The sequence below is a fragment of the Seriola aureovittata genome, chromosome 12 (genome assembly GCF_021018895.1).
Source record: "Seriola aureovittata isolate HTS-2021-v1 ecotype China chromosome 12, ASM2101889v1, whole genome shotgun sequence".
Classification (NCBI taxonomy): Eukaryota; Metazoa; Chordata; class Actinopteri; order Carangiformes; family Carangidae; genus Seriola; species Seriola aureovittata.
This window is the reverse complement of record NC_079375.1, coordinates 20,988,927-21,013,584: the sequence shown is the minus strand read 5'-3', so window position 1 is coordinate 21,013,584 and position 24,658 is coordinate 20,988,927. Positions and strand designations below refer to the sequence as shown.

The 24,658-nt window shown below is 41.5% G+C and overlaps 2 protein-coding genes across 5 annotated transcripts; both read right to left on the bottom strand.

Moving 5' to 3' along the window:
- Window positions 1-489: 489 nt before the first annotated feature.
- Window positions 490-8,220, bottom strand: pgap6 (post-glycosylphosphatidylinositol attachment to proteins 6). The gene is made up of 13 exons (XM_056392421.1): window positions 8,066-8,220; window positions 6,981-7,164; window positions 6,600-6,801; window positions 5,831-5,958; window positions 5,452-5,717; window positions 5,004-5,347; window positions 4,775-4,871; window positions 4,560-4,674; window positions 4,199-4,341; window positions 3,700-3,878; window positions 2,857-3,003; window positions 2,617-2,733; window positions 490-2,458 (listed from the first exon to the last, which is right to left on the bottom strand). Exons 1-13 carry the CDS (start codon window positions 8,127-8,129, stop codon window positions 2,147-2,149), a joined length of 2,298 nt encoding a protein of 765 aa, XP_056248396.1. The 5' UTR covers window positions 8,130-8,220; the 3' UTR covers window positions 490-2,146.
- Window positions 8,221-8,678: 458 nt separating this feature from the next.
- LOC130178380 (leucine rich adaptor protein 1-like) lies at window positions 8,679-12,635 on the bottom strand. 4 transcript variants are annotated; one of them, XM_056390518.1, is made up of 5 exons: window positions 12,505-12,635; window positions 12,330-12,398; window positions 11,231-11,912; window positions 10,450-10,631; window positions 8,679-9,790 (listed from the first exon to the last, which is right to left on the bottom strand). In XM_056390518.1, exons 3-5 carry the CDS (start codon window positions 11,606-11,608, stop codon window positions 9,286-9,288), a joined length of 1,065 nt encoding a protein of 354 aa, XP_056246493.1. In that variant the 5' UTR covers window positions 11,609-11,912; window positions 12,330-12,398; window positions 12,505-12,635; the 3' UTR covers window positions 8,679-9,285. The 4 variants fall into 4 exon arrangements, with proteins under 4 accessions (XP_056246493.1, XP_056246495.1, XP_056246497.1 ...); XM_056390520.1 differs by having other exon boundaries at window positions 11,231-11,583; XM_056390522.1 differs by having other exon boundaries at window positions 11,231-11,505.
- Window positions 12,636-24,658: the final 12,023 nt, after the last annotated feature.

The following is a 24,658-nucleotide window of genomic DNA, read 5'->3' as shown; positions in this document are numbered from 1 at the left end:
TGGAGACAAAGAAGATCAATGAAAGATGTAACCGAGTTATGGGAAGTGTAGGATTCAGTGTTTTTGAAACTAAACTCAAAATCTCTGTCTCTGCTGCTTTGACAGTTCCTTTTTCAATCTGTCTCGAGTACATTACTAAATTGCTGGTGCTCCCATTAAAGACAAAAACAAGACTTTAAGGACTTTACACACCTTTAGCAGTGAGGCTTGATGATGAAGTGGTCTGTCAGCTTTGTGCATCCATTAAATTTACTAATGGAAGTAAGATATATATGGGAACACACACACACACACACACACACACACACACACACACACACACACACACACAGAGAAATGTGTATTTCAACACAGGCACTTTCAACATTTCTGAGGATTATGATAATCTGCTTCCCTTTATTCCCCAATCCACTCTCAGTGCATGAGAGTATGTGCGCCTGAGGAGAGAAAAACAGTATGAGACTCGAGCAGTGAAAAAATCCTGAGGCATTTCTCTTTATATAAAAGCTTTATTTTTGGTGGGCTAAATGCTGTTTGGATTTTTAACTGATTGAAAAGTACTTGTCCAGTACAAGGAAGTAAAATCATATTTTACATCGAGCATTACATTGCTTCATCCTGACACGCTATGAAAGCTATAGTATGTTTAGGTGGTAGACTGCCTTTTCATAGTCCTGCTTAAATATGACAACAAAATTAAATTATTTACACCCTCACACACGAGAAAAACAATGTTTCGAACCATGACAGGAAGGCTATACAAGCGTGACAGTCAAACGTTTAAACGTTCGACTTGAAACATGTGCAAAATCACAATGGAGGAAATCATCACAGTGAAAATGGACAAAACATAAACTGCATCTTAGATCAAATTAAGTATGGAAAGTATGTAAGAGAGGAAACACACACATTCTCATACGGTACATACAGGAGGCACTGGACACAGTAATCTGACTATACATTCGGCAAGTGCCCATTCATACACATATGGGCTATGTACATTACATAGTGGAATTAACCTTCTTATCATAAAAGTGCTTCAGACTGAATGCTGGTACAAAGTAAGATTAAGGTTTTAGAGGGAGAGAAGAAGAGACAGACAGGATCACAACACAGCAGAGAGACACAAGACAGGACACCGTCATGCAGTCTCAATACAAGCTGCATGTAGGTCTGTGAATGAACATAAGCTCAAACATGGAGGAAAACTGAGCAGCTGATGAAGACATCAAGGGAAGGCATCATTAATGGGGTTGATTAGACTTTGGCAAAAGCACAGTTTACTCGTTTTAAATGGTTCCTATTAAATATTTTACTCGCTGTCCTGCAATGATGTAGTCTGAAGATAAAAAGCTAATAGATGAAGAACACATGATATGATTTGAAAGCTCTGAGAAAAGCTAGTAGGTGGACCTGGAGTTGAGACGGTTTTGTCAAACTATTTTAAAAGACTTGAGGAGGATACAAGAGTGAGGAGCGTTTACATCAACTATAAATATAGCATATTCTATCAGTAGAGTGAGTGATAGACTGAATAGAAAAGATTTAAATAGTCCACAAAGTGCTATTCCTTATAAATATTTTTGAACATTCATTTCCTAGCCTAGTAACTTATGTACATACACAATATGTACAAACTACTGGTCATGAGGTCAAAGGTCAGGTGGTCTGCTACCTGAAGGTTTTGATGTTTATACCTAAGCTGGTGCAAAGGACCACCTTGGAGGTTTCAGCAGGTTTGATTTGGGTTAAATGGGAGTGAGAGTGAGTGTGTGTGTGTGTGTGTGTGTGTGTGTGTGTGTGTGTGTGTGTGTGTGTGTGTGTGTGTGTGCATGTGTGTGCATGTGTGTGTGTATTTTAGGATGTTCACAAGTTTATTTCATTTACGACTTTTGGAGATCTTTTTAATCCAAATATAAGAACAGTTTCACGCCTGAAGTGAATGTGAATATGAAAACTGTAGACCTATGAGAATATAGGTCTATATTTGATTTTAAAATGTGTTACTCAACATATTAAGAAACTTCAAAGAGTCAGAGTCTGGAAGACGTAGTAAAATGTTGTCAACATCTTGTGTGTGCAGTGCTTATACTTTCTAACAATCAATACCAAGTCACTTTGCTTCCTTACACCATCTCTTATCCCACTACGTGACAGTGTAAAGTTCATCCTTGCCGCTCTCACAGAGAGTGTACCCACAAACCCGGGGTCTCCAGCTCAGGCTCCACTTCCAGCCCGGCGCCTCCCTGTCCTTCTCCTTTGGCGGCAGCAGGAACACCACGCAGGTGGCCACCAGGACATGCCACAGCGAGTGTATGTAGTAGTAGTTGTCCTCTGTCTCTGCAAAAATGTACAAGCATACCCCGATCAGAGCACAGAGTGCCCCAGGCATCAGGTACAAGACCCAGCGTTTCCAAGAAGGCGGGTAACAATGTCGACGCTGCACCCCTCGGTATACCTGTCGACAAAAGAGAACCAGAGCTAACAAACCTCAGCCACAACAAGAGGATACTTTTATCATCACCATGTTATTTTTCTGTCCTGTGTGACGGGCTACATGTACATCTTTATCTACACAGATTCTTTGTCACACAGCGTTGTACAGTCGTATCTTACCCATGTAGCGACCATGATCAGCAGCGCACAGAGGATGGGGCCCAGCAGGTTCCACAGGCCTTTGCGGTCCAGTTGCATTGACATGGCAATCAGCAGAGCCCCGAGGATAAACAGAGTCTTCACACACAAACACACACACAAAATCAAACTCAATCTTAGTGCTTTAAGTATCATATTAATCATAATAATTAAGCAGTGTGATAGAATTATGGAGAAAATCGGCAGTAGTCTGTGTCTTACATATTTGAATGTGTCTCTGATGCGAGCCATGCATAGGATGGTGACCCAGATGGAACAGACAGACCCCAGGAAGTCACAGTACTGTAGGGTGTCGTAGTCCATTATACACAGGACGGCCACACCCGGCTGGTCACATGCATGGTAGAACTAGGAATACAAAGAAAAAAAAAAAAACATGGTGGATGGTAAATCAGTAAAAGGAAAAATGTCAAATACCTCTCACATTCTTCAAGCTCTACTTCCCCAGACACGCACATTTTCATGGTGACCAATCTGATAAATGTATAACGCAGTGGTTTGCAGTTCCATGGTCACACCACACACAGTGCCACATGTTCTTCCCAAACAACTGAACCTTAGTAGTGTTGTGGAGAGTCAAGCTGCTCTTTGACAACATCAGGTGCGAGGTGATGTCTGTCTTCTGACCATGCGCCATGATTTGCATATGCTCAATGATTCCTTTAGGCCTTTAGCTGTTACTCTGAGGCTCTTTGTTAAGTTACTGATCATTCTTCATTCGTTATTATTATAATTATTATCATCACCTGGCAGAGGATGGACATATCAAAATGATTGATTTGGGTATTCCTACACCACATCAATATGCTATTTTGTTTAAGTCTGATCAGTGTCTCTTGAGTCCTGAGGTCACCTGGCTCAGTGAAAGTGTGATGACACAAGCGAACACTTGCTAAGCTTGAGCTCCCGACTTCCCGAAACTTCCCTCTTACACCACATTATACTGCGAGAGTAAAGTACGCTACAAACTGGAGTCAGTCTTTGTGAGAAAAATGCCTAAAAATGCAAGAAGTGTTCCCACACGTATGTACGAGTGTGTGTTACCGTGGAGAAGAACATTGTAAAGAGGTAGACGGACGCCTCGGTGATGTAGCAGCGTTTGACGGCCACCACGATGGCAGGCAGGAAGAACAGGTTACTGATGGTGAGCAACAGAGAGGCCGTCAACTGGTGACTGTACGACTGGGCGGTGGAATCATCAGTGCAGCCCCAACCACTCCAGCCTACACACACACACACACACACACACACACACACACACACACACAACACACACACACACACACACACACACACACACACACACACACACACACACCACACACACACACACACACAACACACACACACACAACACACACACACACACACACACACACACACACACACACACACACACACACACACACACAGACACAGAAAGAAAGGATACAGTGAGGGCACTTATGATTTTAGTATAATTATAGCATCAATTTAGGTGTAGGTGTGGGTGTGTGTGGGTGTGTGTGTTTGTGTGGGTGTGTGTGTGAGTGTCGTTTCGTACCAGCCTTGCAGACACAGGCACTGTACAGGTAGCTGTAGGATCTCAGTAGTCTACATTCACCATATGTCCCACAGTCCTCTACACAGGCACTGACAAACACCTCTGGGACCACAGACACCACGGACGCATTACCACAGTCACTGCTGCAAGAGACAAAGACATTTCCATTTTTGGCATGAACAGACGTCATTACATATGTCTAGACTGGTTTAGAGTGTGTACGTATGAGTTTAAAACAAAAACATCTATTGCCTGTGGAGAGTACTGTTGGGAGGACACACAGCGACACAGGTGTCAGGTGGAGAAGTTATTCAGAAACACATGCAAATACACAAATGCAACACGAGTGTGAGTGTGTTACCTGTTGCATGTGAGCTGCAGGGTGAGGTACCATGTTGTTGACTGAGGGAACGGCAGCCTGACCACAGCCTTAGGAGCACTTGCATTCACATGAACACCATATCCCCCAAACAAACCTGCAGACAACATCATAATGTTGTCTGATTATTTCCAGGTGTTAAAGGCAAACATTTCTGAGTGTGAATATGAATTAATCTTTGCGGTTGTCTGTGCTACCTGTGCGACAGGGCTGGGAGTGGTTGAGCTCGAGGACCGGAGCCCATTGAGTGAGACAGGCCACCACACTGCTGCTGTTCTCCAGGTTTACATTAGTCTACACACACGGACAAAACACACACACATATTACAGTAACAACAGCACAAACACACTCTGCTCTCAAATCAAATCAAAGTTCAATGAGAATACTTTGTGTGTGTGTGAGTGAAGTGATTCTGTGGTACTCACAGTGTTGAGTGTGAGCTGCAGGTTGAGAGTACCACCAGTGGCTTGTGTGTAAAGGGGGTAGGTGAGCAGTGTGGGGTGTGTATTTGTAACACTGACGTTGGGTCCGTTCACGGGGGTGAATCGTAGAGACAGAACGTCCACCTCCTCATAGAGCACAGGGATGCTCCACACGCACGCCGACATAGGCGTTAGCAGTGATGCTGACTCGTTGTTAAAGGCGACTGCGTCTGTGCCCAGTGAGCTGTTGCCTGCTGATGTTGAGTTGCTGCTGCCACTGCTGTTGCCACGGAGCTTGTTAATGTCATCATCTGCTTTAAGGCCTACACTTTGTGGCTTACATCCAACTAAAGTAAACACACACAAATAAAGAACAGAAATTATAAAAATTACATTAAACAAAGATGTAATATGTGAAACTTGTGTTTGAGGCGTGTGTTTCTATGGTTACCTGTGTAGTTTGAGACGATACTAAAGGTTACAGTACGGTTGTCTTGGCTGCTCTCAACAACAGCTCGTAACCATGTGTCCCAAGGTGGGTTAGAGAGCGTTGCAGAGCAGCCAATCCCTGAGCAGTTCACTGTTACTGCGCCCTGCTGCAGAGAGGAGGAGCCGAGCCTGAGGACCAGCGAACAGTTTCCACTGTCGGCTCCCTCCCCTGACGAACAGTCAGCCACAGAGACGGAGAGAGAAGAGGCAAACTCTGGAACATACAACCTAAGACAGGCACAAATACATTAGCTGAACCATATATACTAATAAAAAATATACAAAAAGTACAAGCAGTGAAACCAGCAGAATATGTTCACATGCACGCAGACACTCCTTACTTAAGGCGTGCAGGTCTGTCCGGGGTTGCGGTCTGTTGGAGGACAGTGCCCTGCTGTAAAATGGGTGTGTCCACCGCTCTCCTGATTGATAGCTGAGGTTGGAAGAAATACGAGCAGGACGGAAAACCCTGACAGATAAAGAAAGACAAACAAATTTAGTGTTTGTGTGTGTGTGTGTGTATATATATATATATACTGTATATATGTATGTATATATAAACACATATACTGCTTCAAACTTTGATCATGAAAACTTTGTATAGAATTATTCATACATATGTGCAGTGTTTTACATTTGAATGACAAACTAATAATACTAATCATTCAGATAAACAGTTAAACAATACAAAAGTAACACAAACACAAAAACTGTATAGACATTTAAGATAAAATGCAAATAGATGTTTTCTTTCATGGCGACCTGCAACACAACAACACAGCTGCAATTCTGCAACGCGAACAGAGACCATAAGAAGAAAAATGTGGTTTAGCTACTTCACATAAGAAACAATCTTCCTGCTCCAGTAGAACAGGTTGGGGTAAAAGGGAAATTTACAAGTAGAGCATACTTAGATTACTGACGCCTTATCTTGGCCTTTCACTGCAAAATAAAAATCTGTTTCAAATACATATGATGGACAATATGACAATGATTATCAAACCTTTCTTCAAAATGTTTATTTTCTAGCAATTTTAATGAGCACAATAGGAGCAGGAAAAGAACCGACTAAGAACATCAAGCATCAACTGTACACAGCTCAATACAAACCTTCTGCTCTATGCGCCCGTCATCTTCAGGCAGGTGTGCAGCAATGTACCAATCACCAGGAGCAGGGTTGGAGAGGTTAAAGGTTGTGGAGCTGTGCGATGTTACCGGTAGGGTCAGAGACAGACTGGGGACCCAGAGCGTTGCATTAGGAAATACTAAACCTTTCGGGTTTATAACTGGAGGGGCACCCCATCGAATGTGGCTACAAAAGAAAGAGAAGAAAATTCAGCAGAGGAACAGGTTGAACAGAAGATAGGAAAGACAAGGACGTCTGATTTCACTGAACAGAGAATGCAAATGATCGCAGCAGAACAGACTAAAGATTTTGAAAAGCAGTGGACGAGAGTGGATTTCTCTCTGATAAATAACTAATTTTCTTACATGGTGACATTGTGCTGTCCACAGTTGAAGTTGTGGCCCTTGGTGACGGAGAACAGCCAGCGAGCGATGGCGGTCTCCTCTGGTATATGAAACCTCTGCAGCCTCACGTTTCCGTACCAGCCATACTTTGACAACTTCTGAGCTGGTTTGGATGACAGCTCTGATACGAACGTCACCTGTCCATCTGCAGGACAAAATGTTTTCACTGTATGACACATGGCAATTCAAATCACATGGCAATTTACTTCTTTCAGTTCCTTGTAATCAAGTTGTAATCATGTTTAATTATGTCTCTTTAACAATGTAGGGACTGCACAGGTAGAAATCACTTTGGCTGCAACAAACAATTATTATTACTATCAATTATTCAGCTTATTTTATTGATCCATAAAACGACAATAAATGGTGCAAATGCCAGTTTTAACTTCCTAGAGACCAAAGTGACAACTTCAAATGTCTTGTTTCGTCTGGATAACAGCCCAAAAACTATAAAATATTAAATTTATTATTGTGTGTGACACAGGAAAGCAATCAAATCATCATATTTAAGAAGCTAGAAACAGAAAATGTTTGGCATTTTTGCTTAAAAAATGACTAAAACACTTATTTGATTCTCAAAATAATTGCTGATTAATTCTACGTTAATGTAAACATTATTTAAAAAAAAAAAAAAAAACTACACATTGAGTAAATACAACCAGGGGGTTGAAGAAAGGCGGACAGCAAAGCTGACAACGTTAGACAGTCGCCATGAAGAACATGGAGCAGATGGTTAAAAGGGCTAAATTTTATTTAATGTCAAGCAAAAACAGTCAACTTTGACTAAGTTAAATAACCGATCAGCACTACGGTTGACTGAAAAATACTGGAAAGATTCATGGTGTCACCTTCTCACCAAGCTGTCAACGTACGGCTGAATAAATAATATATATAACATATGAATGTGAAAGTTGTGTGAAAGAATTTTACAGGGCGCAGATTACGCAATATGTATCCTCCATAATTAAACCAACAAGCCGTGAGAGTTAGCAAACATGCTAATACCTGCTCCCTCTGACTTCGCTCTTTCTCCCGGAAACACTTACCGTCTCCTAATGTCACAGCCGCCAGGACGACGAAGAGGAGACCGCGTAGAAAACAAACTTCCATGTTTCCAGTCCGACTGTCTGAACCATTACATCGTCCTTTATCCACCTGTAATGTCACACTAACCTATCGCTAATCATTTTACGGGCACAACACTTCCTGATTGATATGGGGGAATACATGACGCAAGGAAAGACGTCGATGCTGCCTTTGCGGTCTGTCGGAAATGATAACATCGTTAACATCGCACACATGAAACACCTGCACAACGACAATTTCACCGTCATAAACAACAGCTTTGTGGAAATAACGCAAAACTTAATACACAAAATGAATTAAGTAGAATATATATTAAGCCATGGATACTGCGCATGTGTGAAATATGATGATAATATTCAAAAATACTACACAAGTTTGAGAGAAACAAACAAGGCAGCTCTGGCCCATCAGAACAGAGACCCTTTGTGTTAACTGTCCTGATTAAGACTCGTTTCAGCATCACTAATGTCCAACATCTAATGACATTTTTAATTTTACACAAGCACACACTCACTCAGCACATTCATACTTTTCTACTGTTTGGGTTGAGACACAAGCAAGAACATCAATGAAGACATTTTTGCCTTCTTTATTACCAAAAGATATAATAAGCTCATTGCATAACAATTTAAGCAGAACAACAGCATCATCTTGAATCCTCACTATATCTCGTTGTGTCATAGTATCCATATTAACTTAAAGCGTGAAAGATTTCATCAAGACTGGACAATATATGAGAGAAAAAGTATCTGAAATAATTAACTACTGTAACTTTTTATCAATAATTGCATTTTTTCATACAATAAAAGGAAGAAGTTCTTAATCCTGTATATGTCATACTAATAATTAAATCCCCAGTGTCTAGAACATTTTTCAGCCAAGAATGGAGGTTTCTATCATTTCTTTTAAACAAAAAAGAAAAAAAAGCCATAATATTCATAATTTCATTACATTTTTTTGTAATTTATGTGGTTTGAAACTCCTAAAATACACATAGATAATGAAAAACACAAACAGTGTAAACAAAACCATTGACAGAGTGAGTCTAAAAGTGACATATTCGTCGTTAAGCATCATCATTCTTATTCTAACAGGATACACTGAGTATCAAAGTGCATTTTAAATCCCACTGCATTGCTGTCAGTTACATTAACGGTTGAGGTGTAGCAGCTTACAGAAATCATAAAAACGTCACATCATCCTGTGACTCCACCCAGCACCATTGAGCATCGTACCCCAGCAACAACTTCTCGCCATCAGGTGGACTGCTTTCCTCTTCCATCATCTTGCTCTGAGAGGCATCGAAACTCTCCTGAGGCAGACTGTCTTCTGTCTGTGTCTCCCCGGACTCTTGGGCCAGGGTAAGACTACCAGTATCCACTTTATTTCTTGGTCTGTTAGATCTGAGCAGAGCTCTTCTGATGGTGCCAGCTTTCACATCTTCAAATGGATCCATGTCCAAGTCCTGCGGTTGTGACTTTTGTAAACTGGCACCAACCGAGCCATTGGCAGGATTAGACGATGCCAGACCATGCCTGCCATGTGTGGAACCACTGACTTCAGAGTTGAAGTTGGAAGGACTGTGAGGTCTCGCTTCAGTAGACTCGGGGCTCAGCACGTCAAAGTAGCTCTTGTGGTCTGAATCACCATCATCAGTGTGGGGGCAGGTTGGACTGGGGCTTTCCCTATGGGGGCAACACTAGAAATATTGAGCCACATGTGGAGTAGAGTATGAGCCCTAAAACCAAAAAAGGCGTTAAAGCTTCATCCAGCACGATTCAGCTTAAAGCTTTTCTGGGTTTTTGCTTTAAATTCATAATCACAAGTTAACACACAAAATTCACTAATTTACTATTATGGAAACTCAGTCTTTTGGTTTCAGCTTTGAGAGGATGCTGCGTCAGCTAATTGTGCTGAACGCACACAACTACACTTCATGGAAATCTAGCAAACTGTGGGACTTGTAAATAGAGGTATAAGCTTTCTCTCTGACATGTGACAGGAAACCCTCCCCTAAAATCTGGAAACATTTACTTTGTGGACATTTGAATAGATGTTTGGAAAGCTTACATTCAAGGGTTTCACTTGACTGCTGGTTTATGTTTTACTTACATGAGTTTGTATGATATTCGAGGGAAAGTACACATTTTTCATATCCTGAAAATTCACAGTCATACATAGTTCAGACAACCAAATGTCAAAAATGGTGACTCTTGATGTGAGATGAAACTGTGTTGGTTAAGTTTACAGTGAATTTGATGTTTATGGGTCTCTTATCTGGACATATATGCAGCTTTTCAATGAGAACAGGCTCCTGTGCACCTGACAGACTAACATCTCTTACCTGCAGGGGGTCCCTGAGGGCCCCTCCTCCACAGTGACCAGGCTGCTCAGGCTGCCTGTCAAGCTGCTGCCTCGACTGACTAAGGCTCCCCGCTCCTCCATCAGCCAACGCATGGCCTCGATACCCTCGTGCACGGCCACCAGCTGACGCAGAATCCTTACGTCTGCAGAACGTAGCCACCTCTGCGTGGACAGCGTGGAGAATTACAGAACACAGGTGTGCACGGTATTCACCTGTGGGCCTGAACTAAGATGCAAGTTTGGGCTTTTACTGAATCACCCCCCACCCCCCACCCCCCCATGCATGCGGCTCGTTCGGCTTGAGGGTCCCCTTGTAAGAACACACTTGACCCCCCACCCACCCACCCAACCCCTTGCTTGTGTGTGTTCATTTGAGTGCAATATATGAAAGAAAGACGTGAGAGGAATGAGGGAGGAGCAAAGGTGGCGGAGAATGAGCAGAGGAATCCAGCCCAGGACCAGAATGTGTAGAGTGAATGGAGGTGAGACAGGTGAGAGGTGTGGTGGGGGTGCAGGTGACAGCGCCTGTCATTAGGAATAAAAAATGAGCAGGTGAAGTGGCTCACACTTTTTGACGTTTCTCGAAACCACTGTTTCAGCAGTTGTTGCTGAAATAAGATGCACAGGTTCATGCAGTATAAAATCAAGGCTGAGTCACTACAAAACACAAGGGAAACTGTCTTTCTCACTTGGAGGCATGTGTAAACACTCACTGTTTCATAGGAGAAATGAACTGCTGAGAAAACAGTAGAAATCTTTACCATCTCTTGTTTTAAGCTGCTGATCTTGTCAGAAAAGCCACCGCTGAGTTCGGAGCTGTGGTCTCCGTTGTCGACCACATCAGACCTCCAGCCGTCTCCGCAGTCCGCAGCATCCCTCATCCACATCAGAAGACTCTCCGGTGTTTTCCTCCCGATCTTATTTTCCACCTCTTTCAGCTCTGGAAACGAATCGTCGAGTCTTTCCTCCGCCATCCCTCCTTCTCCTCCTCGTCCTCCTCCTCCTCCACACTCTTTTACTTCCAAGTATTCCCGCTCTTTGGATGGAGAGGAGTTTGTGCGTAAAGTCACTTCACCTTTCCAACTTCCACTGTGTGAAATTACACTCTCTCTCTCTTTCACGCGCGCACACACACACATACACACGCACACACACACACACACACACACACACACACTCAGTCACTCACGCTATATTCCTGAACTCTCCACATTAAACCATGATGGTGAAAGACAAACTTCGCCACAGAAGCGCAGAACGAGCAGTGAAAACGCTGGAAGTGTGAACGAGCTGACGGCTGTCACCATTCACACTACAGAGGTATTACTGGTATGTGGCCCAGAACATGATGCTGGAAAGTGGAAATGCTCTTTGTGTGGAACAATGGTGGGGGAGTTTGAGTTTCATTCCACGCGGAGTCACATGGAGAGGCTGCAGTGACACCTGTGTGCACCAATGATTGCATTACATATTCCAAACCAGTGAAACGATGACTGACTGTCTTTATTACCTTGATTAGTCTAATCAACAGGGTGTTACTGGTCTAGTCCAACAAATTAAACCCTGATTGCACCACATGAAAAACAAACAAGCCCATATACAGGTTAACATCCTATCAAAAATATTACATCAAAATGTGACTATAGCCAGTAAACCAATAACTGCAGTTATGCTCAATGTAATGCAGACTATGGGATATACACAGCCTAATGCTGTGTATACATTACAGTGCTGGTAGGTATTCAAATCTGAACTCATCCTGGGGTCAGCTCCTGTGTCAAATGTACTCATGGCAACATGTCCACATAATGTGTGGATGTAATAATATTTAACTTGTGGGAGGCATAAAGAAAAACTTACACTGAATCCTGAGAAGTTCAGTCCCAGATAAATTCATTAAACAAAGTAGGAAGCACAGCTGATGTGTGTCTGTGGGGAAAAAACAGTGATCAAATGTTAGAGAACTGTTTTCTTTGCCTTATACAAATATGTATATGAGACATTGTTCTATTTATGATTAAAAATAATCTGTTACCTTTGTACCGTGTGGCCTGGACCTCCTTCGGACTTTCCAAAGAGACTGGGTGGAAGGAGAGAGGCCAGCACTGTTGCACTGAATCCACATTTAGACACAGACATGAGCCAAATAAGCAGCTAACATCTGCCACCCACTCAAATAGATGATTTATTTTTATTCGCATGTCATCTTGCCCCATATCAATGCCCTTTGAAATCAGGGCAACAGTTATGGGAACTTCCTCCCACTCTTGATGGAGGTTGAGAGAAGTTTGTATGAGGGGCGTGTAACACACACTGATGAAGCGGCAGCAGCAGCAGAAGGTGAAGCAACCTGCAGAATGCATGTGTGAAAATACGTTTACAATGCTTCACTAGCTTACAGAAAACTAAGATGAGCCCACAGAGGAATACGCTCTGAGATATCTGGCAGTAAAAGTCAGACAGTGGGTGGAGGCTGTTTTACTGCAGGAAACCTTGAGGAGGGTTTTTACCTCTGGTCACTGTAGAGGGAGACAAACGCTGCTGCATCCACCACAGAGAGTCAGTCTGCTGCAACACTGTCCAACTGTTTTATACAGAATATAATTAACACAAGTAATAACGTAATGAACAAATCATCGGCACGTGCAGTGGTTTCTGGCAGTTTAGAGACGCTCTTCAGTCTGTGAAAACAGTGTTGATAAAAAAATAAACTAAAAGTGTTAAAATTAATACATATTTGCAGAAACAGGATTAATTAACCCAACAAAGACAACCATAAATACAAGTTGTAATTTCCCAAAAGCTGTCAAGTTTTATTTTAGACTAGCGCTGGTTTAAAGAATGAGTCATGATCTCACTCACGTGATTTAAAACATCAACATTTTACCAGCCTATAGCCTCACCTCCCTCAGTGGGTTACTCCACAGTTTAGAGGCTCATAAAATTCAGTCACTTACACTCTTAAATCTCAGCAGTGCAACAGAATCCCCCGTCCCCAGCGCAGCGCTGTGGTAATACTGAGCAGCTCCCAGGTGGAGAGTGAACAGATGTCAGGTCGGATTTTGTTGCAACACGTATCTTTGTGCATTTCAAAAAAGGAGTCTATTCACTTTTTCACTTTTCATCCATCAATTTTTCACTTTTCATCCATTTTGGATTAAAAAGTTTATTTTGCATTCAAAAATGAACAGTTGGAGCTGAAACAAGAGGAGAGAGACACTTTACACATATATGCTGAAACACGTTGGTTAAAGAACATTTGTATTGCATTTACAGCATCATTACTAATGACCAATAACCTTTGTTTGGCATATTCTGAGCTGAAATACATCAACAATCTGCCAGAAGCTGTTGTTTTTCACAGGGTTTACACTGTGTATGACCAGAAATGATTGGAAACCATCGGCTAAACTTCAATAAGGCAAAACCAAATAGCAAGTTGAGTAAGAAAGCCAAGAAGCTTTGAAGAGATTAAATACAAACAGCCAATAATGTCTGTCATTTAAAGCTCTAAATGGATTTCCCTTCACTTTCAATGGACATAATAGGAAACATTAATATTCCCTCCACATTAGCTATTGAAAGGCATCTGCTCAGCTTCACACTCTCTGACTTTTGGTCAGAACTTATTGCTTCTTTTGACACGTTGTTATTGATGTTTGTTTGTTGTTTTTTTTTTTTTTTTTTTTTTTTATTATTTTTTATTTAAATGGCTTCTTTTCTCTAAAATGGCCTTTAGATGGCAGCAGACATTCAACATTTCTAAGCACTCGGGCAGCTGATGACATTCTCAGGCGCTGAGCAATCAAGCCTGATTTCTGCACCTCTGGGATTTCATTCATTAAATCTGTTTTCTTAGGAGTACGGATCCAGTTTCAGCGACGAGGCCGCCGTACTCACAGAAACCCTGAAAGCTGAGCCTAAGTCAATACTCTGAGGTCATCTCATCTATTTAAGAATCATAAAGAATATGTTTTCTGTAATTTTATAGGAGACCCTCGGCCATTAATTGTCCAAATTTCTTGACAAACCTGCTGCGAACATGTTCCATGATTTCATCCGAGAGAGACGTAATACTGAAAGCAGATTTGTCATACTTGACGCTGCATTCTTGTAATTTCTTGGAATGAAAAAGCGAGTGAGAAGCTGAAATAAAAAAGTATATTTAAAAAAAAAAAACAGGTTACTGCAATCCCGGGGGGTGCTGTAAAATATGCCCCACATTGAAGCAAGTGTTTTCAGGGCAGCTCTGACCCTGGGGTCAGCGTTACATGAGGTAGAGACTAATCATAAAAATGTTTCACACAGAAAGAATTACGTTTTTTACGAGTCAGGGCCTCTGACTTCCAGTTTTAGGGAAATCATAAACTTACACAAACATTAAAAAATGGTCGAAATGTGCATGCCATTGAAAGGCCAGCATTATGAGCAGATAAGATTTTTACTGCATCTGTCGGTGCAATTAAGTGTGATTTACCATGATTCATTGAGAGGATATGGGGTTTACTAGGGGAATTGCCCTAAATTTCTGCCAAACCACCTGAAAAAATGTGAAGAGCAGAGAGACAGACATGAAACCACATAGACTGCATCAGATCTGAAGTCTTGCGTAATCAGAAAAGAGGAGTAGATATTTTAACATCCTCATATTATAGCCTGATTCCCCTGTGAATAAGCCTGAAGCGTGGCGTGTGTGTTTGCATGCGCTGAGGCGAGGGTCAGAAAAACAGCATTACAAATGAGGGTACTGGGCCAGGAAATCCTTCAGGTTCACATGGCCTGTGGAAGGTCCTCACATGCAAACAAAGCCGGTCAGGGAGGGTCGGGACACCTGGATTTTTACAGCATAATTAGGCCAGAAAAAACTCAGAGGTTCGTACAAGTCTCCCAAGGAAAATAAGCTCTCAAGAATGGAAATCTTCACATGTCAAATGTGCAATTTGAGAACACTTTTCATTTCCTCATTTAAAGTCATAGTAGAGCTGATTCAACCTGCCTTCAGAGACGTGCTTAAATGAGGCTGATTCTGCCTAGCTTTGCTAAGTTAGCCAGCTGCTGCAGTAGCTTCATATTTATGGCAAACATTATTGTTGTCAATCTTCTCATCTAACTCTCAGCCAGAAAGCAAATAAGTATATTTCCTCTAATGTCAAACTTTACCTTTAAGGGTCTAACTGACATATCTAAAGAAAGGCACAAGATTAAAAGGGAAATAGTTAATAACTCGCACTGCACATGGATTTTCAGTTAGGTGATCATGCTGCTGTGTGCATCTGTTTCCATTTAGGAACCTACAGTGAGATTAAATGAGTGTGGAAAAGTAATGGATCTCATGTGTATAGAGAGGCACATTTACATCCTGTAATCATGTTGTGTTTATTAAAACCATGACATAAAGCACAGATCCTGGAGCTCTAAAGACATATATACACACACAGTATTTACAGTTCATGAGAGGCATACTGCGAATCCATGACCTTCCACTGAGAAGGTTTACTTACATGTGTGCACATTGTAATGTCAAACTGAGGCAGAACAATAACACAGATGCACACAGTGTGAATGCACAGAGGCAGGTTTTACACAAACAGACAGCCCATGTTGTCTGACTGCAGGGTCATCAATAGATTCCTGCTGCATCAATCTTTGTTGTTTAAACAGACGGCAGCGGCACCAAAGAGCTTGTGCTGTGCCTGATCGAAAGCTTGATAGGAAAGCCCGGAGGAGCCTGTGTCAGAGGCCACAGGGGCCAGTAGATTCTAAGCACATTAACATTCCTGAATAAATAACCCCAGGGAATGTTATTGTGGAGACGTTAAACAGGATTTTCCTTCCAGAGCCCAGGAGAACGGCCAGGCATCACTCTGGTGTTTCCATCGCCGCAGGTTAGGAGGAGCTCAAGAGCCGGGTGCCAAAAGGAAGAGATTTTTAAACCCCTTATGTCCTATCATTCCTACGAAAAAAAATTCACATCTCGAAGAAATTACACAAGTTGCACCACATGAAAGAGTTCTGATAATTCTGGTGATGGTGTGCGCTTATTTCTCATTTTCATTTAGATATTGTTGAATCTTATTTCAGTGTCAGTTTTAACTTACTTTATTGCCATCTATCAAATTCTTATATTATATTAAATACCATTTGTATACATTTCCATGGAAGAGGCTTCCATTTTGCGTCTTTATTAATTCTGTAATCTTGACTACACTATGGGGCTCACACTGATTTCCACACATCCTGTGTTTGTAATAATGAACTTCCAGAATAACCAGCAGGGGTGAAGAGGTTAAGTATAAATTTTGCTTATGTGTTAAGTGTTGTTGTTTCTTTCTAAAGGATATTGAACAAGACAAGGTTTTTATGTGAAATTTTGTTCACTCACATCTATTTCTCTGTTAATATTGTGAACCTTTGGAGATGTCATTGAACGCACCATCGGACTTCTCCATTCTTTCATGGAAAAGCAAACATGCTGGAAACAGTTGTTACAGTTGTTTTTAAAAACTGTCATATATCCAGATTTTAGTCCCCCACACACTGAAATGATTTAGACCCCAAATTATTATATTTTTCAATTATGACTAAATTTTGAGTATGTCAGCATTGTACCTGCAACTAGGCTGGTGCCTTTATACACGACATAATGGTAGAGACTGACCTCTGTTACTGTAGCAACGATTAGGTTTGTTAGTCAGATATAGTGACGTGTTCCTCCGCTTGCTACCTGACCAAATATACCTATCCATTTTTGATAGGTGATGGATATTTCAAACAAAAATAAATTATGTTGGAGACATTGGTAATACAACACAAGATTCTTCCACTGCAAGTTTTTTAAGTACCAGTAGGAACCAACATGTATGTTATTAGTACCTGATTTATACAACAAAATTATTATAGTATTGTCAGAGAAGTGTATCAATACCCTCATTGATATAGATGGGGTGAACCAAGAGCCAATATAGTCTCCAAATAACATCAGATCACATTGCATAAAAGTCATCAATAACATCCATTATTACTACATAACTCAGACTTCATCAGCAGCTCAGAGATATCAATATACTGTCCATAGTAAAATACCAATATGAAATCAATACATACAGAAACTACATTAGGCATGTCTTATCTCAAATAACATAAGCAATAATCAATACTGCATACGTGTACTCAGAATGCAGCAAAATCGAATAAGATCAAAATCAATACTGATACCACAGGGAGAAAATATAAGCGTATCCATTAAAGCTGGATCTCATTTTAAGAATAACGATAAATACAAACAGCAGAAGAGAGAAAAGTTTCAGGCTGTAAAACCAAAACAAGGAGCAAAAACAGGTTAAATTGAGGGAGAGTCATTTTAAGTGACTGCTTATATGTATATATATGTAAGACATATTATTATTATTATATATTATGCTATTATATATATAATAATTTCACCTATTGTGAAAATAAAAATATTGACTAGAGCAGCCTTAAATACACAGGTTACCAGAACAGACTGGAGTCATCACATGAAACTGTTTTTTTTAAACCTGGAAATTACTTTCATATCTGAGGTTTAACCCTGTGATTTAAATATCAGGATAATAAAGGCAATAACCAAACATGTCAGCATTTAGAGTGTGATTAAGAATGACATTTTTAACCATGTTCAAACTATGCAACTACAAGGGGGTCCCTTCTTGAACACACTGACATGAAAAAAACATATGTTTACTTGTGAGTGTCATTGTCCTGCAGCACAGCAACAACAGTAGACATTGCCAAGCAGTCACACTATTCTACATTTCTTCAGTCTGATACGGACGGGGCTGTTGGATTTCTAACTCTGTAATCACCACCCAACAACCTGTCTAACAGCTGAGTAATGGGTCCAAATGGAAAGCCATACAATGAAACCCCCTGCAATTTAATAGCGCCACTTCTACTCAGAGAGTCTGTTGTTGTCAAATCCTTGATGATCTCTCCCCCTCACTGTCTCTGTGCATGTTGTGGTGTTAGAGACGCCTGGGGAAGAGGCAGAACCACTGACAGGATTCCTCTGGATCAGCCCGCAGCTCTGTTATAGTACAGCTTGGAGCTCCCCAGATAGCAGCAGTCCACCCTTTCCCTCCCCCGCTGAATCACACATTCCTGATGCTGGAGGTCAGCATTGAAGGAGGACTACAGCTGCAGACACATTGATGACTGTGTGAAATATATACAGTGGGGTCCAAAAGTCTCAGACCGCATTGGTCTCAAACTTTTGGACCCTACTGTAGCCGTACTTGATTGGGTGATTTTTCACTTTAAGTGACGGGAAGGCAATCTGTAAGTGATCTTTCTCTGAGTTACCTGAAAGGCCATAACTGAGCGCCTGCCGAATGACATGAGAAAGAAGGTGAACAAGGTCAAAAGCCTCTGGCCAGATGCCAAAGGCAATACAGGTTTTAGTGAGAATGAATGTGGTACCTGAAACTTAAGTTAATCACAGGGGGAAAGTTGTACCCCATCTTGCTCTTTGCTCTTTTTTTTTCTTTACACCATTTTTCTGTCCTGTCTCACGCTTCCCCTTTCTGCCGTTACTCTGGTTACTGGCTTAAAACACTTGAGGCCCTGTACAAGGGTTCTGGGATTTTGCTCACCACCATTACAGTGTACATGCAAAACATTTACATTTGACTGTCACATTGAATCTTTGTTATCTCTCCGCTACCTTATCGTTTGAAGGCCTGAGGAAACACACACCCTCCTCTATATGCTCACGTGTTACCTCACTGGTGATAGCAACAAGCATGACGAACCTCCATGCGACTCCTCATCTCAGATACTGCACAACATGTGGCATAAGAAGATAAAGAGCCTCACTGGGGAGATGTTGCTGTGCTGTCAGCAAATGGCTGCTGGTGCCAGGTGAACATATGGAGAGCATCAGAGCACGGCGCTCGCAATGTTTGATGGAGTCAACGTTTGTGTTCTGTCAGCAGTATATTCTTCTTGGTCCCTTTCCCATGGGGCTCCTTCAGACACATATGGGGGTAATTTGTTCAAATTCTTCAGGGGCAAAAGAAATAAGGGGGGGGGGGGTGGCCTTGGGATTTTTGGGTTGAAAATCAGTTTGAGAGGTTGGGACCAGGTGGGGCAACATGTCTTTGAGGAGAGTCGGGGGTTTCTGTGACACGTTTGACATGTTCTTTTTTTTTTTTTAAAGATATGTTTTTGGGCTTTTGTGCCTTTATTGGACAGGATAGTGGAGAGAGACAGGAAATGAGGAGGCAGAGAGAGGGGGAATGACATGCAGTAAGGGCCGTCCGATGCGGGACTCGAACCGGGGCCAACTGCAGCGAGGACTGTAGCCTCTACACATGGGGCGCCTGCTTAGACCACTACGCCACACGACGCCCCACGTTTGACATGTTCGTGTGCATGTAGAGAATTTATGGAAGTTAGTACATGACTGTGTCATCAAATTGAAAGCGACACAAAAAGTTCTGTCACATGTGGCCCCTAAAGCTCCCAATGTCTATATCTCCCCACAATACTTGGATGAAACCAGCAGCACCTCACTATTCTTAGAGTAAAGAATGGGGAATCACCAAATGTAAAAGGTTCTTCCTCTGGGGAGCATGTTTGTTCCTAGTAAATGGAATGGCAGTCGACCCGTTGCACTGTGACGACTTCAGGTGGAAATTTTGATCCAAGGTTGGCTACAAGAAGACCAAAGTTTTCTCTGAGGAACAGCAATATCCACAGTCATTTATTTATTTTTGAATTTTTTATTTTTTGGAGATCCAGCAATTCATTTTTGGTATTGGTATTATACATTTCACCCAATGATTGCACTGCAGGAAAGTTCATGGAGTGTCCAAAATGAAATGGGTTCATCCTCTGGGGATCATGAATACCTTTTCTCTGTAATCTGCTTTATAATCTCCTGCAGCCATGAAACCTTGGACATCCTTTATCCTCATGAACAAAAATGAACTGCATTTAAAAAAAATGACCTGGCCTAAAAGAAAAGTCAAAGCATCACCATACTCAAATATGTATCCTATGAGAACCATGAATAGACGCATTAAAATCTGGCAGCTGCCCATGAAATCTCATGTCTGAGGTTTTACCAGATGGGGGCGCTAGAAAGAAACTCATAGAAAGTGAATTAATTTCATGACAATCTGCCCTGTAAATTTCCTGTAATCCTGAAACCTTGGTTGATCCTCATCCTTCACAAATGTTGACAGCATTTTTTTTTTTTTAGAAATCTAGCTATTTCTTTTCTTGATGCCTTGTCATGAAACAAACTTTGTCATGGTAAAGATTTTGGCCTCATGGTGCCACTCGTCTTAAGAATTTTCCTCAGGATATCACTACCAAAAAGTTTTGTATTTAAAACGGATCTTCCCTTGGAGAGCAGGCCTCTATATGAAAGAAGAAACTGGCTCACGTACCACATGTGTCCTCTGGGAATCATGAATAACCACAATAACAGTTAATGGATATCTGGATCTTTTACAATTTATCTTCAAATATTACCCGGTGGCGGTGCCAGAGGAAAGGTCACAAACTCTGAGGCAACTTTTGGAGAAATCCAACCATTAGATTTTTAAACACCTTGTCATGAAAGTTCAGGTCAGATGGACCGCTGGCCTGTCCACAGGCCCATTATAAGTTCTGACAGAGTAAACGCTTAAACGTTTGTCAATACAGACAGGCTGCACCTCCTCAGATCGGTTAGAGTCTCTAGGATTCAAATATTCTGTTCATTTTGTGCAAACCATAAGCACATAAATATGATTTATTAATATCTACCAGCATCGTGTACCAGTGGAGTGCGGTGACTGCCTACCTTTTCAGTGTGCTTTCTATTATTTCATATTAAAGAGTTAAAGCACATTTTTCCCAATTTTCCTTTTAGAGAGGTTTATGGGCGCCCGTCAAAAAAAGGCCTATTAAACTAAACCATTAGGCCTAGAGGCCTTGAAGCTTCACAGAGCAGTTTTTGACTAGATGTATTAGTATTGTGGAGCATTGATCTTGTATGAAGTATAACCTGCTGGTAAAAGTCATATTCCATGACTTTTTTACTGGCTAGGACTGAAAAACACAAAAAAAAACACCAAGTAAGAGCTGGTGTGGTTTAGGCTGGGTTGTAGTCACATGCAAAACAATATGTTACCTTTCAAATGAGGTCTCATAAATGCATAAATTTTGACCTTACAGTTCTTCTGTTATAGGCTTAGATTAGTTTTAAAACAGGTAGGCTCTAAGAGGATAACAAATATTGCTTTAAGGAGCATGAATGTTAACAACAAAGTTGACAGCAGTAACTGTTTAGCAGAAGTTGGTATTGTGATATTGTGCTGTGGGACAATATGTGTGTGACTGAACGACAGACTGGCCAACATCACCACACTCCGGCCCGTCATAAAAGAGGCTCTTAAGAAGGAATGGTTTTGATTGTAGGCTTCCCATCCATGGTGTGACTTTCATGGCCAGCGCTTCAAGGGACGTCCCAGATGAGATGGATGGTCGAGATGTTGTTGTAGAGCTGGAAAACCTCCATGAAAGAGTTTAAACTGTCAATAAAATGTTTGCCATTAAAATCCAAACCCTGATCACACTCTACCCTCTGTGTACATTAGACTGCTTCAGAGTAGCCCTGTCTCCATATCTGCTGGATGAAAGGTTGTGACGGCAGAGATCTGGCCTCCCTCTTCATGTTTACATTCTCCAGACACAGGGGAGGATGATGAGAGAAAGAGGGAAAGAAGGAAGCAGAGAGAGAGAGAGAGAGAGAGAATTACTTACAGCTGCGGCACTGCAACTCAAAGTCCTCCATGACTGAGGGCTTCTGGGCATGGACACAACATATTACGGCTAACATTAGGGTTTAGAGTACTCTTTATGAGGGGCGTTTGTGTGTATTGTGTATGGATGAGTGAGGGGCAGATAAAGGAGACTTACATAACATGTTTATGGCCTGCTGTCTTCACCTTGCTTTTGTTTCTGTCCACTCAAACAAAACATTTACAAGCGATGAATGTTCTTATAAACAGCTAGTGTAGAGGGATTAAAGGGATGTGGTGCGTTTCTGTGCGTAAGTGTTTCAGCCTGATAGCGATAGTCCTGGAAACTGATTGTGTGCCATGAGCCAAGTAAAGAAAAACTCTCAGAAAGTGCAAGAGCTTGGCATGGCTCAAAAGCCAAGGTCTCCTGGGGAGCCCGTCATCATCGTGGTGTTCTGTGAATAAGAAAAACATGCCCGGTGGAGCTGTAATGAGGTCACTTATCAGCGAGGGCATTTGGAGGGTGCGCCTCACTTCCTCTCAGCATCCCTCCATCTGTCAGGGAGAGGACAAATGACCTCAGAAACTACTGCCAATAATGTCATGTGGCGTCAGACTGTATGACAGGCTTCAAGTTGAATGTCGGAGCAGACAGGCCAAACTTTCTGACATACAGCCTTTAATAGAAGAATGAACCAGGTCAGATTTTTTTTCCCTTTTCTTCTGACTGCTTTTAACTCAACCATATTTTGGAAAACTATAAATGGATTATTGTCATTTTGCCTAAACAGCCAGACTACAGCACAAAAGAAACAGCCGAAAAACAGCTCGCACATTGTAAAAAGACAAGTTAAAGATGCGGTATAAACCCAGAGTAAGCCACCTAATGTGTTTGTGTGATAAGAAAATACATTATTCCAGTCTGACAACAATCTCAGTGGGAAAAGGGGTGGTGGTTCAAGTGTGTGTGTGTGTGTGTGTGTGTGTGTGTGTGTGTGTGTGTGTGTGTAGGGGGTAAACAAGAAAGAGAATAACTGATCACTTCAGAGCAACCACAACAGTGCTACAGAGTTCATGAGAGGAATTTGTAAATCACACAGGGTAATTACTTCACAAATAATAGGGGTTAAACTGCGGTGGGAAAACAACAACTGTTTCTTTCCTCCAAACCACATGAAAAGGATTCCACTATTACAATGTTAAGCGCTGCTGATCATAAAGCCTCTTTGAATCCCAAAGAGCAAAATGGGTCCAGCTGAAAACGTGAAAAAACTTAGGACTGTGCCATTTGTTGGTCTGGTTAATACTAAAAATATACTCAGCATGCAGCCTCTATCACTTTCAATTACACTTGAATGTGCTGTATCTTTGAGAAGATCTTTCACCGCTGACGGTTTAATGTAGTGGGTCAGAACTGGTTCACAAACATAAACATTATGTCAAGCCTTTGGCACTGGATGTGAACATTTGTTGAACAGAGAAAGCAATACTCTGTGAATTAAAGGCGCTGCCATGTTTGGTAGCAGAGAAGTCTATACACCTCCATTCAGTCACGTAGATCAAACACACTCCATGTTTGGCTTTGGAGAGAGGAAGACACAGAAAGAGCTGTAAATTATGTACTCAGGGGATGGTAACAAGTTAGCATAAAAGAAAAATACCTACCAAAGGTTACACACAGCCTCCAGGTTTAGTATTATACCCAATTATAACACTGGAGACAGTTATTTAGTAGTTAAAACACGAGAAAACTGCAACACAATATTGCATCACTCCTGGGATGGTCATATCGAAACATCCTAGTGGCTCCGCGAGGCATAGCTTTGAGCTAAATGCTCATAATTACGAAGCTAACAGGTTGATGTTTAGTATTTACAGCATGTTCACCATCTTAGTTTAGTGTGTTGGTATGGTAACACTGGTACTACACACAAAATACAACTGAGGTTGATAACACGTCATTAGTTTTGCAAAGACTTGTTAATGAACCATACTAAATGAAATGATGACCTGGTGTTGGCACTAAGGCAATTTATTTTTTACAAATGGTCTTCGGTGGGACGTTTCTATGGAATTTCATATAATTTCACTCATAACTGCAAATCAGCCTCATGGCGCTGGCAGAGGAAAAGTCGGGGGCTCACCAAAGCTTTACACTGTCAGGGAGCCATGAATATGTGCACACATTTCTGACAACCTCTGAAGTAGAATTTGAGCTGCTGGTGGTGCTAGATGAGATATCAGGGGATCACCAAAGTCATTACCAGGGTTCTCTGGGGAAGACGGAGGGATAGCTGTACCCAATTTAATGCAATCCGTCAGTAGCTTTTGAGAAACTTCACTAAAAAACAAAAAATGTCAGCCTTATAGAGTGGCAGAGGAAAAACCAGGGGAATACAAAAGTAAGTAGACTTCATC

What these genes read in the sequence shown, in the direction of transcription:
- pgap6 (XM_056392421.1), bottom strand. Translation starts at nt 8,129, where the DNA reads ATGGAAGTTTGTTTTCTACGCGGTCTCCTCTTCGTCGTCCTGGCGGCT. An exon ending in CTCCCAGCCCTGTCGCACAG is followed by an intron (nt 4,675 to 4,774) that starts GTAGCACAGACA and finishes TGTTGTCTGCAG; the next exon opens with GTTTGTTTGGGGGATATGGT. An exon ending in CTGCAGCTCACATGCAACAG is followed by an intron (nt 4,342 to 4,559) that starts GTAACACACTCA and finishes TGTCTCTTGCAG; the next exon opens with CAGTGACTGTGGTAATGCGT.
- LOC130178380 (XM_056390518.1), bottom strand. Translation starts at nt 11,608, where the DNA reads ATGTGTGTGTGTGCGCGCGTGAAAGAGAGAGAGAGTGTAATTTCACAC. An exon ending in GCAGCTTAAAACAAGAGATG is followed by an intron (nt 10,632 to 11,230) that starts GTAAAGATTTCT and finishes CTGTCCACGCAG; the next exon opens with AGGTGGCTACGTTCTGCAGA. An exon ending in CCCTCAGGGACCCCCTGCAG is followed by an intron (nt 9,791 to 10,449) that starts GTAAGAGATGTT and finishes TTGCCCCCATAG; the next exon opens with GGAAAGCCCCAGTCCAACCT.